This window comes from Macrotis lagotis, chromosome 8, assembly GCF_037893015.1.
Source record: "Macrotis lagotis isolate mMagLag1 chromosome 8, bilby.v1.9.chrom.fasta, whole genome shotgun sequence".
Classification (NCBI taxonomy): Eukaryota; Metazoa; Chordata; class Mammalia; order Peramelemorphia; family Peramelidae; genus Macrotis; species Macrotis lagotis.
Genome location: NC_133665.1, coordinates 194052974 through 194069621, shown reverse-complemented (window position 1 = coordinate 194069621; position 16648 = coordinate 194052974). Strand labels below are relative to the sequence as shown.

Sequence of the window (16648 nt, the reverse complement as noted above, 5' to 3'; positions counted from 1 at the left end):
CCTCTGCCTTCAGATTTTTTCAATCTAACTGACCTGGGTGGTCTCCCTGCAGACTGGAGCTATTTGTTGTCTTGGTGCCAAGGTGGGGGCCCTCCCGGTTTTGGAGCCAGGCTCCCCAAAGGGACAAAGGGGGGCAGAATGGGCCCCAGGGTGCCCCAGGCAGGGGCTGGCGGCAGGAGGCCGGGCTGGGCAGCCGAGCCGGGGCCGGAGCCAGGCCAGGCTCGGGCTATAAATAACCGGCTGGCTCCAGGATGGGGCAGCAGGGCGTGGGGCCCGCTGCCCTGGTCTCTGCCAGTCACTGGAGGAGATGGGGGACCTCGGGGCAGGCCGGGGCTAGAGGAGAGGGGTGAGGTGCCATGGCTGCGGCCGGGCCACTGGAGCCCCCCGGGCCGAGCCTCCCTTCTGCCCTGGGGAGCCTGCTGCTGCCCCTGCTGCTGCCCCAAGTAAGTGTCCGCCAGGGTGGCCGGGGGAGGGGAGGCTGGGGAGGACGCAGGGGCGTCGGCCCCGAGCCGGTGGGAAAAGTGGGGTGCGGCCGGGGGAGGGGTATCTGAGGCCCCCAGGGATCCCCAAGCACAGTGGAGCCCGGGGAGGCCCTGGCTGAGCACTGGGAGGAGGGGCCTGAGCAGCCTTCCATTCGAAATTTCAGACCCCCTCCTCCGAAGGGTCTCTCCCGTTCCTGGAGGGTGCCCTGCTCTGTCCCCCTCCATCTCCTGGCCCCGGACTCCTCCCATTCCCCCACAGACGTCGCCCCACTCCATCCTTCCCATGGCATTGCCTCCTTCAAACCTCCTGGGCCAAGACCCCTCCCCACTCCCCAGCCCCAGACCCCAGGCTCTAGACTAAGCCTGAGCCCGGGCCTGGCCCCTCCTTGCCACTCAGGACAGGCGAGGGCCCAGGCACACAGATTTAGACCAAAAGGGACACGAGTTAAGTATCTTTTTCTGAAAACTGTCTCCCTCTTCTATTTAGAAGATCCATGGGGGAGGGTCTGTGATATCAAAAGGAGAGGGACTGTTCCTATGATTCTTGCCCATAGAGAACTCCCAAGTAAGGAAACCCCCTTCACTAGTGCAGGCAGCATCTGATGGGCAATGTTGAGTCTCCCAGGCCATTTTTGCAAACCGAAGGCACCTGTTGAGGGTCCCAGAGTCAGAAGTGTTAGCGCCAAGACTGGAGCTGCCTGTGGACTTTTCTGGCTTTGGGGCGGCTCTCTGCTGGACAGGCTGGAGAAGGCTCTTCTTCTGGGAACCTGGAAACCACTGTAGATGAGCAGAAACGACTCCTTTAACAGAATCAAGGAAACTGGAATGCCAGTGTTGGATTCAATCCCATCGGGCGGTTCTGCTGGGGGTGAAGAGAGCTGATATCAAGGCAGAAAACCCAAAACCAGCCCATAACAAAAACCCAAACCCAAACCAACAACAAAAGAGGGGCCACCCTCAAGGAAGAAGCACCCTTTAGCAGGATGAGTAAACGTGGGAGAATTTGGGGAACACCCGAGCAGCCATGGCTGGCTGGAGGAATATGTGGGAGGTTCTCCATTGGGACACCTGCAGAGAAGCCTCCAGCTCTGTTCTGTGCTTGGTTTTGTTCTGCTTAATAATTTTTTGCAGAAAAGCAGAGATGGAATTTGGCCAGGAGGGATGGCAGCATTTGAGGCTCAAAAGAGCTTCATAGGGTGATCGAGCATTAGGTTAAATCTGATAAGATGATGTTTAATACTGATCAATGTAAAGTCTTACATGCGGACCCAAGAAATCAACTTCCCAAATACAAGTTGGGAAAGACTTGACCTGAAAAAGATCTGGAGGTTTTGGGTTACAAGCTCAATTAGTATCCGCAGTGGGATGTGGCAGCCAAAGAAGCCAAGGTGGTCCTTGGCCACGTTAAGGAGGGGCCAAATTTCCGATCACCACTGACCTCTGTCCTTGTCACATGGCATGGGGAGTATGTCATTCAGTTCTGGGGGAGGCCACAGCCTAGGAAGATGGGTAATATGAAGAGTGACCAGACAAGGAAAATGAGGACAGCGAAGGACTTTGAGTTCATGCCCTATCAAAACTGCTCTAGAGAACTGGGCATATTTGAGGAAGGTTTGTTGTGTGTGGGGCGAATAGTAGCAGCCTTCAAAATGTCTGAAGGTGGGGGGCAGCTAGGTGGCATACTGGATAAAGCACCGGCCTTGGAGTCAGGAGTACCTGGGTTCAAATCTGGTCTCAGACACTTAATAATGACCTAGCTGTGTGGCCTTGGGCAAGCCACTTAACCCCGTTTACCTTGCAAAAAACCTAAAAAAAATGTCTGAAGGGTTGTGGAACGTCAGAAGGGCCCCCTTGTGTGGTTTCTGTGCTCTGAGGGCAGAATGAACCAACCAGCAGCAATGATTTCCTGACAAGTAGAGCTGCCAAATAACACGAATGGGTTGACTGAAGGGGTGGTTTCCTGATCCTTGGGAAGGGATTTGACCACTCCTTGTTCTCAAAGACATGGTCTTCATCCTAAACCTCCACTTGAGGTTTAGAAAATCTTTTTTAACTCCTTCATCTTTAACTGTTAAACTAAACCCTCTACTGAGTCACTTCAGGGGATTGCTTGTGTCTGAGGCTTCTCAGGGTTTCTCAAACTTGAGGTTTTCTTTCTCTCTCTCTCTCTCTCTCTCTCTCTCTCTCTCTCTCTCTCTCTCTCTCTCTCTCTCCTTCCTTCCTTCCTCCCTCCCTCCCTCCCTTTTCCCTTCCTTCCTTCCTTTCTTTCTCTTTTTCTTCTCAGTCTCCCACACAGCATAATACAATTTCAAAAGTCCAAAGTTTTTGAAGTGTGAGGAACTGGATTCAAATTCAGCCTCCACCACTCAAGTCAATACCTATTTACCTGGGAAAAACAAGTGACTTCACTCATTGGTCTGTTTTCTCAACCCTACAAAGAGGGGATGGACACAACGGCCTTGAACACCTCTCCCAGTTTCAAAGTTAGGAAACCCATGATTCAAACAAAACTCCCTTTTGGAGTCTCTTAAAGGTATCTCCTCCCACTTCAATCCTCTGCTCCAAAGGATTCCATCCTTCAGTTGACTTGCAGCAAACCTAGAACCCCCCTCCAGGAGTGGTTACTAGTCCAGCATATTGAAGCTAGGGCCCTTGTTTAGGCCCAGATTTGACGGAGTTGTTGCCCCCTCCCTTCCAGTTCTGAGATTCTGGCATTCTCTATTCCATGATGGAAGGCTTCCCATAAGAGGTGCTATCTCAACAGGAAATTAAACAGTTGAAGGGTCAGTGGCGGTACAGCGGATAGAGTGGAGGATCTAACTTTGATCTCAGACACTTATTAGTTGTGTCACCCTGGATAAGTCATTTAACCCTCTGTGCCTCAGTTTCTTCATCTATAAAAATGAATCAGAGAAGAAAATGGCAAACCACTCTTGTATCTTGCCAAGAACCCCCCAAATAGGATCCCAAGAGCCAGATGCAACTGAAACAACTGAACAAAAACAAGGATTTTGAGAGCTGGAGGTGAAGAGTGGACTTTCCAGCCTATTTGAAAGCAGGAAGGTGAGAAAAACTATGTGGAATTCAGAAACCAGGGAGGAGGCCACTTTGCCTGGATGTAAAGGGAGAATTAAGTCTGGAAAGATTGCCTGGAGATAGACTAGGAAGGGGGTCCTGGATAAAGGAATCAGGGGATCAGGGAACAAGGTGGGGGAAGCCCTCAAGGCCACATTCAACCCCATTCAATCCCAGTTCTCTTCACTGAAGAGGAGCTGTCTGGGCACTGGGGCTTTGGGGAACGGTGTGTCAGTCCCCCTGGAAGAGGCAGTTTTAAGGTTTCCTTCTCTGTGTGAGACACCTAGAAGGACGACTCGTACCAAGTTCATGAGTATTTCCCTTTTCTCTTGGAAAAAACTTGACTGGACTTGGATCCCAGAATAAGGGTTTCTTAAGGTTTGCAGAGCTGTCCTATAAGACGACTAGCGTAACTGTCATCGTCCCCATTTTTACAAATGGGAAAACTGAGTCTCAGAAAAGTTAAAGCACTTGCCCATAGTTCATGGAGTTGATAAGAAGCATAGAGATGAGATTTGACTTCAGATTTGGGGGGTTCTCAGGCTGAAGCCAAGTTAAAGGAAATAGGGAAGGACTTTGAAGCCCTGTGCTCGCCCGGCCCGGGTGGGTGACATGTGAGCTTAGACAAGTCACTGTGTCTAGGGATCATTTTCCTTCTATGTAAAATAATGAGGAGTGGGCCACGAAGGGATTTCTCAGGCCCCTTTAAGGTCTCTTCCTCTCTGTACTCAGAGACTGGCATTTCATGGGTCCTTGTTTTCCTGACATGTTTCCAAATATCCCATCCTCCAAGCAGTGTGTGTGTGTGTGTGTGTGTGTGTGTGTGTGCGTGAGCGCACGTGTGCATGCGTGTGCGCACAGGGGGAAATCTGGAGCTCATGCCAGAAGTGCCATGGAGGCAGAAATGGAAACCTATGGAGAGAGGTCGCTTCTGAGCTTGTCTCTCACCAAAAAGGTCTGAGGGTCAATGTGGCCTCTAAGTGGAAAGAGGAGACATGTCATTGCCTAGAAAGATAAAGGAAGCACCTCATAGCAGATACATTGAAAAGGAGACTAGGATGTGAGGTGGGGGTTGCCTCAGTTTCCTCACCTGAGCTTGCACCCCACAATGGGGGAAGGGAGGTGTTATGGAAATTATGTGGAGAGTGTAGTCTCAGGCTTCCAATCCAACTCTTGGCTGAGCAAGACTTCCAGATGACTGCTAGGCTGGTCTCTGCTCAGAAGCCCTGGAGAAGAGCAGCCCCTAAGTCTGGGCCACTGCAGGGCTCTTCCTGAGGTTGAGCCTGAATTGGTCTCTTCCCAGCTCCCCTCACCCCCCCATCACTCCGGGCTCTGTCCTCCACATGATCCCCTTCAAAATGCCTGAACTGGGTTCTCAGGCCCCTTCTCAGTCTTTCCTTCTCCCAACTAAGATGCTTCCCCTCCCCTCAGGGTCTGGTCCCAGGCCCTTCCCCAGACTGCTGACTCCCAGACACTCCCCAATCCCCATCTTTCCAGAAATGTGGCGCCTGGAGCTGAGCCCATGGCTCAAGGGATCAGCAGCAGGATCAGGAGCACTTTGCAGAGGCTCCAGTGTCCCCAGGAGCGCTCCCAAGGTGCTTGGAGGTTCTGTCCTTCCCAAGACATCCGGGATTGCTGGGAGAGTTCCCATTGGGGTAGGGGTGGGGGGTGGGGGGCAATGCTGCCTATTCCCTTTACAACCTCGGGATTTCTCACAGACATTCTCCTTTGAAACGCGTACGGGTCCTTGTGAGCAGAGGTTTGGGTTCTTCTCAGGAAGACAGCAGTGGTGGGTGTCCCCAGGAGCGCTCCCAAGGTGCTTGGAGGTTCTGTCCTTCCCAGGACATCCCAGGTTCTCAACCTGGCCCCATTCAGTCAAAGAACAAAGATCCGGCATCCTTGGCTGGGATTAGAACTTCCGAACAGAAAGAGACTGAGAACTGCCTCCTCCAGAGTCCTCCCAGCAGCCTGAGGAGGACTTGGGGGCAGTTTCTACCTCTAGGATTGCCAAATCCCACCTCTGGGGGGGGGGCAAATCCTTGACCTCTCTGGGTCTCTATTTCTTTCGTTGTAAAATGAGAAGTTCTGCCCAGATGACTCTGGATCGTGCATCCTCTGACCTCAGAGGGTCTCTTCCAGATCCAGTTCCCATACAAGAAACACATGGGTAGGTGGAGGAACGGATGGATGGGCACATAGACAGATGGATGGATGGAAGGAGGCGTGGGGGAGGGAAGGCAGGAGAAGTGGATGGATATATACAGGGAGGGAGGGATGAACTCATACGTAAGCAGATAGATGTATTATAGGAGAAAGGGATAGATGGAGGGATGGAGGGATGGATGGAAGTCATGGAAAGCACATGAATTGATGCAAGAAGGGTTATGTGTATGTAGACAAAAGAATAAGTATTTTTTGTAGGACTGAGGCGAGGTTTCTCCCTTTTCTCTATTATTTTAAGAAAATTTCATGGAAAAGATTGGATCCTCAGAGTTAGTTGAAGTGAGAGTGTGACAAACTGAGGCAGGGAAGAAAGTGATAAAAATTTGATAAGGTACTCTGACCTTAAGTAGGTTCAAACATAGAATTTCTGAGTTAGGTAACCCAAAGCAGGCCCTGTATGTACCTGACAGAAAAAAAAAACAAAGCAAAACAAAACACCTTGACAGCCTTCTCAAAAGGTGGCTGGCTGGCTGGCTGGCTGGCTGGCTGGCTGGCTGGCTGGCCTCTGCTTTGAGATTTCCAAAGATTTCCCAGCCCACCACCTCTTCCCCGGGTCCCAGCTCCAATGGGTTGGCCGTTATTTGTTATTTCCTTCTTCAGTATAAAGACTTTACAACCTAAGACTCTGTTCCTCTTAGCCCTCATGCTTCCTCCATGTGTCCGCATTGTAAATACTTGCAAACCGCCATCATGAGCCCTTGAGACTTTTCTTCTCTGGGTTAAACATCGTCAGTACCCTCCAATGATGTTGAGGAGGGCAGGAGTTTAGGACATCTCATCAGCACGGTCTCCTTTGCCTAAGCAGGTGTCCTTCTTCAAATGTCTTCTTCTGGGTTTTCTTCTCTTCCACCTCTCCACTCTTTCCCTTGGTGAGCTCCTCTGCTGCCATGGACTCCATTCCCATCTCTGTATCAATGATTCCTTCCTATTTAGATCAGCCCTGCTTTCCCTTCTGGCATCATCAATTGCCTGCAGGGCATTTCCCCCTGGATGTGGGCAGCTCAGATGAGCCATATTGAAAGAACTCCTTCTTACCCCATTCCCAGGTGGGTAGAGAGGAGAGAGTGCCAAGCTCCTCTGTCAGTTCCCCATCCTTCTTGCTCGGAATCCTGAGTCTTTGGGTTTCCTGATCCTCGTTCTGATCTTTGACTTAAGCAAGGTTGATCCTGACCCACAGCAGAGAGAAGCCATGTATAGGAAGAAATAAGCACAGTGACCCTCCCCCATGCCCATGCCCCTGCCCCCCGTCTTGGCTCATTAAATGCCAGCAGAGTCTGTGAGCCCATTAATTCTCTTTGCTTCCAGGTGGACACTGGGGGCGATGAACTCCCATCATCGTTAACCCTAGCACAGACGTTGCCGTGCTCCTTCCCACAGAATGTCCTAGACTACTCAGCCACAGAATGGAGAAGGGAAGAATCAGAACCGGTTGGATAGGACCCCTGAGGAAGCTAATCTACAGAAAGCCCCTTTCCAGCCCCCCCCCCCATCCAGCCTCCTTGAAGAGTCCTCTGACTCTTGGGCTGTGGGAGGCCTTGAACCCAGCCCCTGTCTTTGAGCAAAGGTCTCTCCATCCCAGTCAACTGAAGGCTATTTCTCTCACTCAATCACTAGGTCTCCTCTGAGTTCCTTCTCAGCTTCCCAAGGTGTCCAGTCTTATGTTGGGCAACACAGTGGGGAGAGGGAGACAAACCCATAGAAAGAGAGACACAAAGCTTTGGGTCAGTATAGAGATATTTATCAGATACCTACTGAGTCAAGTACCAGCCCTAGGCCTGGAAATAACTCATCAAGCAATTTGAGTCAAGAAAATATAGAATCATATCATCAACTCTAGACAGAGAAGGGAGGGGCACCGAGCCTGGGGGACAGAACTCAGCCTGGAGCAAGGGCCTCCAGGATAACCAAGTCACCAAGTGTCTTGAAGACCTCCCGGGAGGAGAACTCACTGCTCCCATAGCCCCACGCCTCACTCCCTCCAAGGCAGGCTCTCAGGCTCAGATCTCCAGAACCTTGCCAGTTTATTCATTTAACACGAGTCCTGAGGACTCTGTTGAGTGGCAGACTGTGAAATGACCATGGCACCAACCTATGACCATGGCACCAACCTGGCCAAGAGGAGGCCAGGACCTTGGTGGGGTGAGGAAAGCAACCATATTTCCCCCAAAAAGCTTCTCACAGACTCAGTCTTCACTGAGATTGAATGGTTCCAGGGCAAGAGCTGAGAAAGGGGTGGGTCATGGAGGGGATTCACTTCATGTATGAATGGGTCTAGGACTGGCATCCTGCTCTGGGGGTGGGGTTTCTAGTGAAATACATGCATCAAGTTCCTGGGCCGCAGCTTAGGAACCCCCAGATGACATTTCTTCTGAGCCCCCCTCTCAAAATCTGCATTCTGCTTTTCTTTGACAGAATTTTAGAGCCTGCCTGCTCCAAATCCATAGGTAAATATAGATCCAGGGACTTGGAGCTTCTTTCTCTTTGCAGGGGCCCAGGGTGGCCCAGCATGCAGCTCTCACTTTTCATGGGTTAAGCTCCCACATCTCCTCCCTGGCTGATAACTGACTGAAACCCCAAGAACTTTGTAAGACTTGCCCAGAACCTCCTCCCCCTTCCTCATGGTCTCAGAGGGCTTTGGGCAAAAAAGGACCCCCACGGACGCAGGTAGAGCCATGGAGTGTCAGTCTTCCCAAGATCAACCCAACCCTGAGAAGGAGCTTGTCCCACACTGCCCCTGACACGTGACCAGTGGCCTCCATATTTAGACCATCCATGGTTTTGGAAAACCACCATCAGTAGGAAGTCTTCTCTGACATCCAATCAAAATGTACATTTATTCACTCAGACTCTTTGTCACTGAACCATCAGCTCAGGAGGGGTGCTGCTGGGGATGTGTTGGGCCAGTAACCTTATTTTACAAAGAAGGAAACTGAGGCCTAGAGTTTTTAATGACAGCTTTACTCTTTATCCTAGTTTTTTTTTTTCCTCTCTGGGGCAGAGTAAATCTGGTCTCTCTTTTCCATAAATGAATCACTCGAATGCTTGGAGATTTGCATCCTTCCTGCACAGTCTTTTCTTCTTCAGTTAAATATCTGTGATGTTCTTTTCCTCTCCTGCTGGAGTCTCTGCGTTTGCTTTTTTCCTCTCTGTTCATCTCAGTTCTCCCTTACATCCCAGTATGTTCATGCCTCAGTTTGTTGGTGGGAAGCCACCCTTCCTGTTCAGTCCTTTTTTTAAATTTTTTAAAAATTTTGTTTAAGACAATGGGGTTCAGTGACTTGCCCAAGGTCCCGCAGCTAGGCAATTATGAAGTGTCTGAGGCCACATTTGAACTCAGGTCCCCCTGACTCCAGGGCCAGTGCTTTATCCACTGTGTCACCTAGCTGCCCCTGTCTAGTCCTTTGTTCCCTTCAGACATCCTTTCTCTCCATTTTCTGTCTTGGCTCCTTCTCTGTTGAGGTGCCACTACGTCCCTGGCATCTGCTTCATTAGTACTCCTCTACTCTAGGACTTAGCAGCTGCTCCAATAGAATGTTGGGGCAGCCTTTGCATATTGGAGAAGTTGAAGATTATTCAAAGAGTTTGGACGTTTCTTGAAGGCAACCTTCATAGAAAAGGATGATGATGATGATGATGATGATGATGATGATGATGATGATGATGATGATGATGATGCATAGATCCATCTCTCTTCTCTCACCTGTCTAACTAATTTGCATTTCTGTAGATGGCTGGCTTGGTCTTCCCAAAGGCTCTCTCAGAGGGAGGGAGAAAGCGAATGGGGAACCTAGTACCCACCTCAGCCATTGGGCATGGGTGCAGAAAGAGTAGGGTGTAGGAAGGCTGCCTTCCTTGGTCCCTCACTACTGCTGCTCCCCAGGTCCATCTCCAATGTCCCAGGAGAAGAAGGGCCCCATCACAGAAGGGGAGATGAGATGAGGCACAGTCTGCCAGCCTTGGTTACACACTCAAGAAAAGTGCTAAGTCCTGAGGATACAGAGTGAGGCAAGAACTCGGGTCCTGCCCTCCAGAAGCTCCCACTCTACTGGGAGTGACACCAGGGGCTCTTCCTTGGCCCCAGGATAGTGGAAACCACACCAGAACAGTTGATGTCCTGGGTCTTGGTCTGGTCTTCATTTCTGTCCTCTGACCCCAGAAGGAGAGGAAAGAACAATCAGATATTATGTAGGCAGATCTCCAAGCACTGGAGTGATTCGCTTAGCCTACCCCATTCAAGACACCGCCCTAAGCCATTTACAAACATCATCTCATTTATATTCTTGACCACCCTGGGGAGAAGGCTTCATTCTCCCCAATTTACAGATAAGGAAACTGAGGCCAATGGGTGAAGTGACTTGCCCAGGGTCATCCACGTCGGAAGTGTCTGAGGTCACATTTGAATAGAGGTCCTGCTGACTCCAGGGCTCCTATCCTCACAGCACTTGGGCTAAAGGGCTGACCATCTCTTTGCTGGGTTCCAGGACTTCTGGGCTTTTTCCGATGGTTCTGAGACCAAGAGGCACCTCTGAGGAGGGGGTGCTGTCTCAGGTGCCCCCTCCCACCCCCACTGTGGTCTTTGCATGTTTGTGGAAGCTTCTTCTCCACCTCACCTCTTCTGGGAAGTCCTCCCTGACTCACCTTAGCCACCCTCGCTTACCTGGGTCCCAGGTCCAGAGGCCCCAGAGCTCCGCCGGAACAAGTTCCCTGCTCTGCACCCTGATAAATGGCCATCTAGTCTCTGCTTGGGAGCCCCCCCACTTCCAGAGGCAGATGACCCCCTTCCAGACAGCTCTGATCACTAGGAAGTCCTGCCTCTCCCCGCACTGCTCCTAATTCTGGCCCATGGGGCCCAACTGAGCCAGGCTCATTCTTCTTCCCTGTGACAGCCCATTACGTGACGTCATCCTGCTGTCACCCGCAGGACCGTGGAAGTGTTTATTGTTATTGATCACTGGTTTCTTCCACCCCCGGTCTCCCCAGGGCCCTTCCTGCCCAGCCTTTGATTTGTGTTGTTCTCTGGGTCCCCAAAGTCCCCACCCTCCCACCCGGATCCTCCCTCTCCCAGCCTCTGGTCCTATCTGTGTCCTCCAGGACCCCCTCCCGTCTCCCTACTCAGGCTGCTCATGAGATCTCAGATCTAGAGCTGGACACAAACTCAGAGGCCATCGTAGCCCACCTCTGCATGTTACAGATGAGGAAACTGAGGCACATGGGAGGGAAGTGACTTGTTCAAGAACTTGTCCAAGTTCTTCCCACCAGATGCCAAGCTGTGCCTCCTCCTCTAGTGACAGAGTTGAACCCAGAGCAGCCTGGGCACATGTGTGTGTGTGTGTGTGTAGATGACTTGTGTCTGTGTCAGTATGTCTGTGTGTCCATGTGTGTGACTGTTTGAATCTGTGTGTTCGTGTGCTTCTGTGTGTGTCTGAGTACATGTGTGTGTGTTTGTGTGTCTACATGTATGTCTTTGTGTGTGTGTGGAGGGCAGGGGATGCTCAGGAAATGCCAGGTCCATGAAGGAAAACTGGCTCAGCACAAAATGAGGCTGTGAGCAGGCCAGGCCTGGCTTCCTCCACAGCCGAGGACCTTGGCTGACCTTGATCAGGCAGGGAGGGCCGGGAGGAAGGGGGCCTCGCTCTGTCCTTGTCCCTCCCTCCCTCTGCCTTGTAGGGCAGGGGCCGGTAAACCTCAGAAGCTTAGAGCAGGGGCTAAATTTAGAAGTGGGCCTGAGCCAGGCCATCCGGGAAGAACCTGCAGCCAGCGGGGTCTGGGAAGAGCTCTGGGGGAGCCAGGATCTGCCCCCCCTCTTCCCAGGGAGACCCTTTCTCTGTCTCCTCCTTTGGGGAGTGAAAGAATCGGTTGTCACAGCCCCCAGAAGACCCCAGAGGGCTTTCAGGGTGCCCATGGTTGTGTTTGTGTCTTTATATGTGAGCAAACATATGGTACAGGTGTGTACAAGTATGACCTGTATGTGTATACTATGTGAACGTGTGAGTGAGTGTACCCCAGTGTGGCCCAGAAGGGTCCACCCAGCAGGCCACGCTCTCTGGGCCATCCTCCTCTCTCACATACAATGCCCCCCCACCAGGTTTCAAGGCCACAGCTTTTGAGCCCCCATCGGTGTTTGCTTTCACAGACAGGACACACTGACTCCTATTTGAGGAGGAGCATGTGAGTGAACTTGAACAAGTCCAACACTCCATGAGGAAGTCACATCTGTGTGCCCCCATCATCCCGGCTCCCATCCTTTCCTTGGTTATCTCTCTCTCTCAGTAAGGCTGCCTCCCTCCTTCAGAAGTTAAGGTTTGCCAAGTGCTTCGTAAACATTATCTTGAGCCTCGATTATGTAGGTATCAGCCCCATCTTAGAGAAAAGGAACCAGAGGCCCCGGGTCAGTGAGAAGACCAGGCTGCCACAGCTTGTCAGGGACAGAAGTCCCACCTTGGGGCTCTCCTGCTCGACCACATGGTCCCCAGGCCACAGAGCTTGATGCTCCCCATTTGCCATGAGCACAAACCTGAGAAACAGAGACTCACGCCAGGTCTAGCAACCAAATCCTCTTTTCACCTGTGTAGAACCCTGCAAGACTCCTCTTCCCTTTGGTTCCTGGCCTTGCAGGTCAGTTGATATTCCAGAAGTGTCCACTGGTGATGTGGCCAGGACAAGGAAGCGGGCAAGCCTGGCTTCTAGGGCTGGCTCTGCCAATTCATCTTTGGGTGACCTTGAGCAAAGAATTCCTGTCTCTGGACCCAAATCTCTGCCTCCATAAACTGGATAGATGGCTCCCCCAGTTGCCTTCTTGCTCTCTATTCTCTGAGTCCTAAAGCATGAAACTAGACTACGAAGCTGGAGGAGACTTGGGCCAGGACCTGGGGGGCAGGTGGAACAGTTAGCCTGGATGGGAGCCCACTTGGGCAAGCCCCCAGAAGACTTCTTCTGAGGTCCGGGGGACAGTGGTTGATTGGGGTGGGAGGGGAAGATAAGGGGCAGGGACAGACCTGAGCCTGGAGCTGGTCCAAGGGGAGTGATGTGGCCAGGCCCAACAGCAGTTGGTCTCCGTGGCTCTTTGTGCATAGTTGACAAGTCTCCCCCTCCTTCCACCAGGTCACCCCCTTGGGTGAAGCCTCCACAGACCTGCCCCTCTTGGAGCTGTTGGGCCATTACTGCTACCTGCTCTCCACCTTCTCCAATCTCACAGGTAAGGCTCAGTAGTGTCTCAGGTACGTGGGCTGGGGTGGGGGGGAAGAGAGTGACAGGTGATATGTGGAGGGCACCTGGGCTGGAAGTAGTTGAAGAACTTGTGTCCTGGAGGCCTGTTGCTTGGCTTCTCGCCAACCCTGAGCCCTGGATTTGGGGAAGAAGGTTGGTGATAAATCCCTGAACAGATGGTAAAACTGGGGCTGGGGTAGGTGAGCACAGCCTTGAAGCTTTCAGTCAAAGCTGAGACTCCTCCTAATTAGAATTAAATGGTAAAGAGGAGCCCACTGCTGGAGAGTCGCACCAGGCCTTGTCCCTGGCTCTCTGGGCTCCCCAGGACAATGACCCCAGTGTTCCCCCTGGCTGTTCCCTTGCTCAGACTTGGACAGAAGCTCACTCACAGTGGGAGGCAACACACTCCCCTGGGTCTCTCTAACTCACCCACTGATCAGCACAGAGCTTTGGCCTCTCCTGTTCTGCCCTGGACCCATTCACTCCTAAACTCCCAGGGGCTACCACCCTACTGTAGCCCAAGAGTTGCACCATCTTGGGATCTGCCATGACAGGCGCACCTCATCCGCCTGGTTCAAATCCCGCTTCTGCCCAGGGATAAAGCATGGAGCCCCATCTTCGTCTGTAAAATAGGAGTGATGATGCCTATGTCACAGGACTGACGGCAAGCTCTGGGGAGACGTGGTGCTTCCCAAACCTCAAAGCTCTAGAGGAATTTCTACTGTTGCTGCCATCATTGCTGTTGTCCTTGTCCTTGGTGGTGGTGGTTCTCTAGGTGGGTTTCTTGTGCCTGCCTTTCCCCATATGGCCCAGTTGTACTCAGGTGGTGAAAGGTGGCCAGGACATGGGGGCATGTGGTCACCTTATGGCCATGGAGAGGTCTTAATGTTTGAGGACTCAGTGGAAGCTGAACAACCTCCTCCATTAGCAGGTGGGCAACAGGGGCTAACTTACATCGGATTTGGAACAAGGGGACACTGATTCAAGTGTTAGATCTTCTACTTGCTCATTGCGTGAGTCCATACCGGAAAGCACAATTTCTCTTAGTCAGTCAGTAAACATTTATTAAACACCTACTGTATGCCCATCTCTGTGCTAAGAGTGAGGGATACAAAAAGAAGCAAAAGGCATGGGGCGGCTAGGTGGCGCAGTGGATAAAGCACCGGCCCTGGAGTCAGGAGTACCTGGGTTCAAATCCGGCCTCAGACACTTAATAATTACCTAGCTGTGTGGCCTTGGGCAAGCCACTTAACCCTGTTTACCTTACAAAAGAAAAAAAAAGAAGCAAAAAGCAGGCCTTGCCCTCAAGGGGCTTACAGTTTAGGGGGAAGTGAAAACCAATATTTGCCAACAAGTGTTATCCAAAATAAATAGGCAACAATTAAAAGAGGGAAGTCTCTAGAATTAGGTGAGTTAGGTGAGCCTTTGATAGAAGATGGGATTTCTGAGGCCCAGTTTCTCAATCTATAAAGGAGGATTAATAAAATCTTACCTCATTGGGCTGCCCTGAGGATGCCCCAAGCTCAGAAGTTGTAGGATTTGGCCCAATCCCATTTTATTTCTTCCATTACCTTCCAGTCCATACTGTCCTAATATCAGCTGAGCATCTATCGAGGACACATGGATCCGAATCAATTTTAGAACTTCACCAATTCTGACTTGGCCAACCCCATCAAGGCTCTCTTTCTGAGACTCTCCATTTATTTCTCCCCTTGGGGTTTGAAACTCTCCCCCTGCAACCAACCACCCAGGCTTCTAAACCACATTGTAGCAGAGAATTCAGGACAGTAGAGAAAATGGAAGGAGCTGCTATTCCTCTCTTTTCCTCCTGGTTAGTGGCATTCACACCCACCCCTTCCAGGATGCTTTGGGTTCTATCCTAGAAAAGTCCAGCCCATCAGGGGAAATCTAATGGAGTCCCCAGAAGCCTGGCAGGTCCACATTCTGGCTTCCCACGAGCCAGCTGTTCCACCCTTCCTTGACCACTGCCACTCCAGGGCAGCCCCTCCGGTGCCTATCCTGCTTAAGATCTCCTGCCATGACCCCTCAGTCATCTCTACCCATTCAGGCTCCTGGTTCCCTCTCCAAGCAGTGTTGCTGGGCCTTTGACAAGCATTTGTTCTCAGCACTTGTGGCTTCAGTCCCAGCAGCTGAGGGTCAGGGTGCTCAAGACTCAGAGAGAAGGCAGATGTGAGGAGCAGGAGGTCAAGGAAAAGATGGGGCAGAGGGGAGAGAGGGAGAGAGAGAGAGAGAGAGAGAGAGAGAGAGAGAGAGAGAGAGAGAGAGAGAGAGAGAGAGAGAGAGAGAGAGAGAGAGAGAGAGAGAGAGAGAGAGAGAGAGAGAGAGAGAGAGAGAGAGAGAGAGAGCTCCTATGGGCAAAAAGGAAATGGCAGAACAAAAGAAGGAGGGGAAGGAAGGCCAGGTGGCAGGGAGAGAGAGGACACAGAGCACCGTGGAAGCTAGTCCCGTGGTGCTCTCCATCGGTGTTTCTGCTAAGATGGCTTCTAAGAAGAGGTAAATCTGCTCTCCAGGTGTCTAGCTCCTGGTGCCAATGAGGATATCTTTAGCCAGTGCATTTGCTACCTCAGTTTAACCTGTCAATGCCGCCCCTAAACAGGTGCTCAGGACTCTCCTACCTTCTTCTATCCTTTGGCCCTATTCCCAAACATTGTCCCCAAAAGCCTGAGAAGCCCCCATGAACCACTGTGCCCATGGAGCTAAGAGGATATTCATGCTTCATTTTACAGATGAGTAAACCAAGGCCCAGGGAACGTAAGGCTTCACCTAAGTCTACACAGACAGTCAAGGACCCCCTGGCTCCCAAATCAGCACTTTTCCTCTTGGGCTACAAGGGTGATGGGGCGGAGGCCTATCCTTCAAGACCTTCAGCTTACTTTTCTCTAATTCTCATTTCTCTTTCTAGATTTTTTCTTTACTTGGAGCCAGCATATACGGCCATTAATAGCTTTGCTTTCTCCCTTAGCTGCCTGCTTGTGGCCTTGTCACACTACTCAGAGGCTGTAAGGTCTTGCCTCCACATCCCCGACTCTTTACTGCGTCTATTCATTGCCTCTGCCCCCTCCTGTGGCCTGTGATTTGGCCATCCTTTCTTCCTAGTCATCATTTCAGGGCTGTCTGAGGAAGGAGGTGCTCCCCCATGAGCCTCCTTTAGGTAAGGGAGGGGAGCTTGTCTCAATCAGGAGGCCTCAGTCAGGGGTCTGCCTGGATCTGCAAATGCCAATTACCACAGTCCCTGGGCTCAGTGGTTAGCGAGGGTTTTTCTTTCCATTGGACAAATGTCCGTTCTTTTTGCTGACCTCTTCTTCATTTCCATCTCCTTCTGGGGGACAATAGGGCACACTGGGAAATTGTTTCATTACTGAGCCATGGCCTTTTCTTACAGATTGTCAGACACCTTCTCCCCTCTCCCATGTCTCATGTGGTAGGAAGCCACCCCAAAGACAACCCGCCAGCCTACACTGACATCTATGCCCCTCCCGTCAGCCCCCCGGGGACTGAGCTGCTTCACATTGTGTCCTAGCCAGGGGGTTTATGGATGGTGAATTAGGACTTCTTGGGGGGAGGGGAAGTTGCTGGGTAGAGCCAGCTCTAGCATGAGAGAAGTGCCTACACCAGGGGACTGGGGAGCATCAGGAAGACCC

At 51.6% G+C, this 16648-nt stretch overlaps 1 protein-coding gene across 4 annotated transcripts in view; it reads left to right on the top strand.

Annotated features, from left to right (window-relative positions):
• Positions 1-341: 341 nt before the first annotated feature.
• The window catches only part of CRHR2 (corticotropin releasing hormone receptor 2), an 84978-nt gene continuing 68671 nt past the window's right edge, over positions 342-16648 (top strand). For 2 of the 4 annotated variants that reach the window (XM_074199275.1, XM_074199274.1), the window contains exons 1-2: positions 342-443; positions 12882-12975. In XM_074199275.1, coding sequence (XP_074055376.1) covers positions 357-443; positions 12882-12975 — 181 coding nt within the window. In that variant the 5' untranslated portion in view covers positions 342-356. Of the gene's footprint in view, positions 444-12881; positions 12976-16648 lie in introns of those variants that run through there. The other 2 variants (XM_074199277.1, XM_074199276.1) reach the window with 1 other exon arrangement.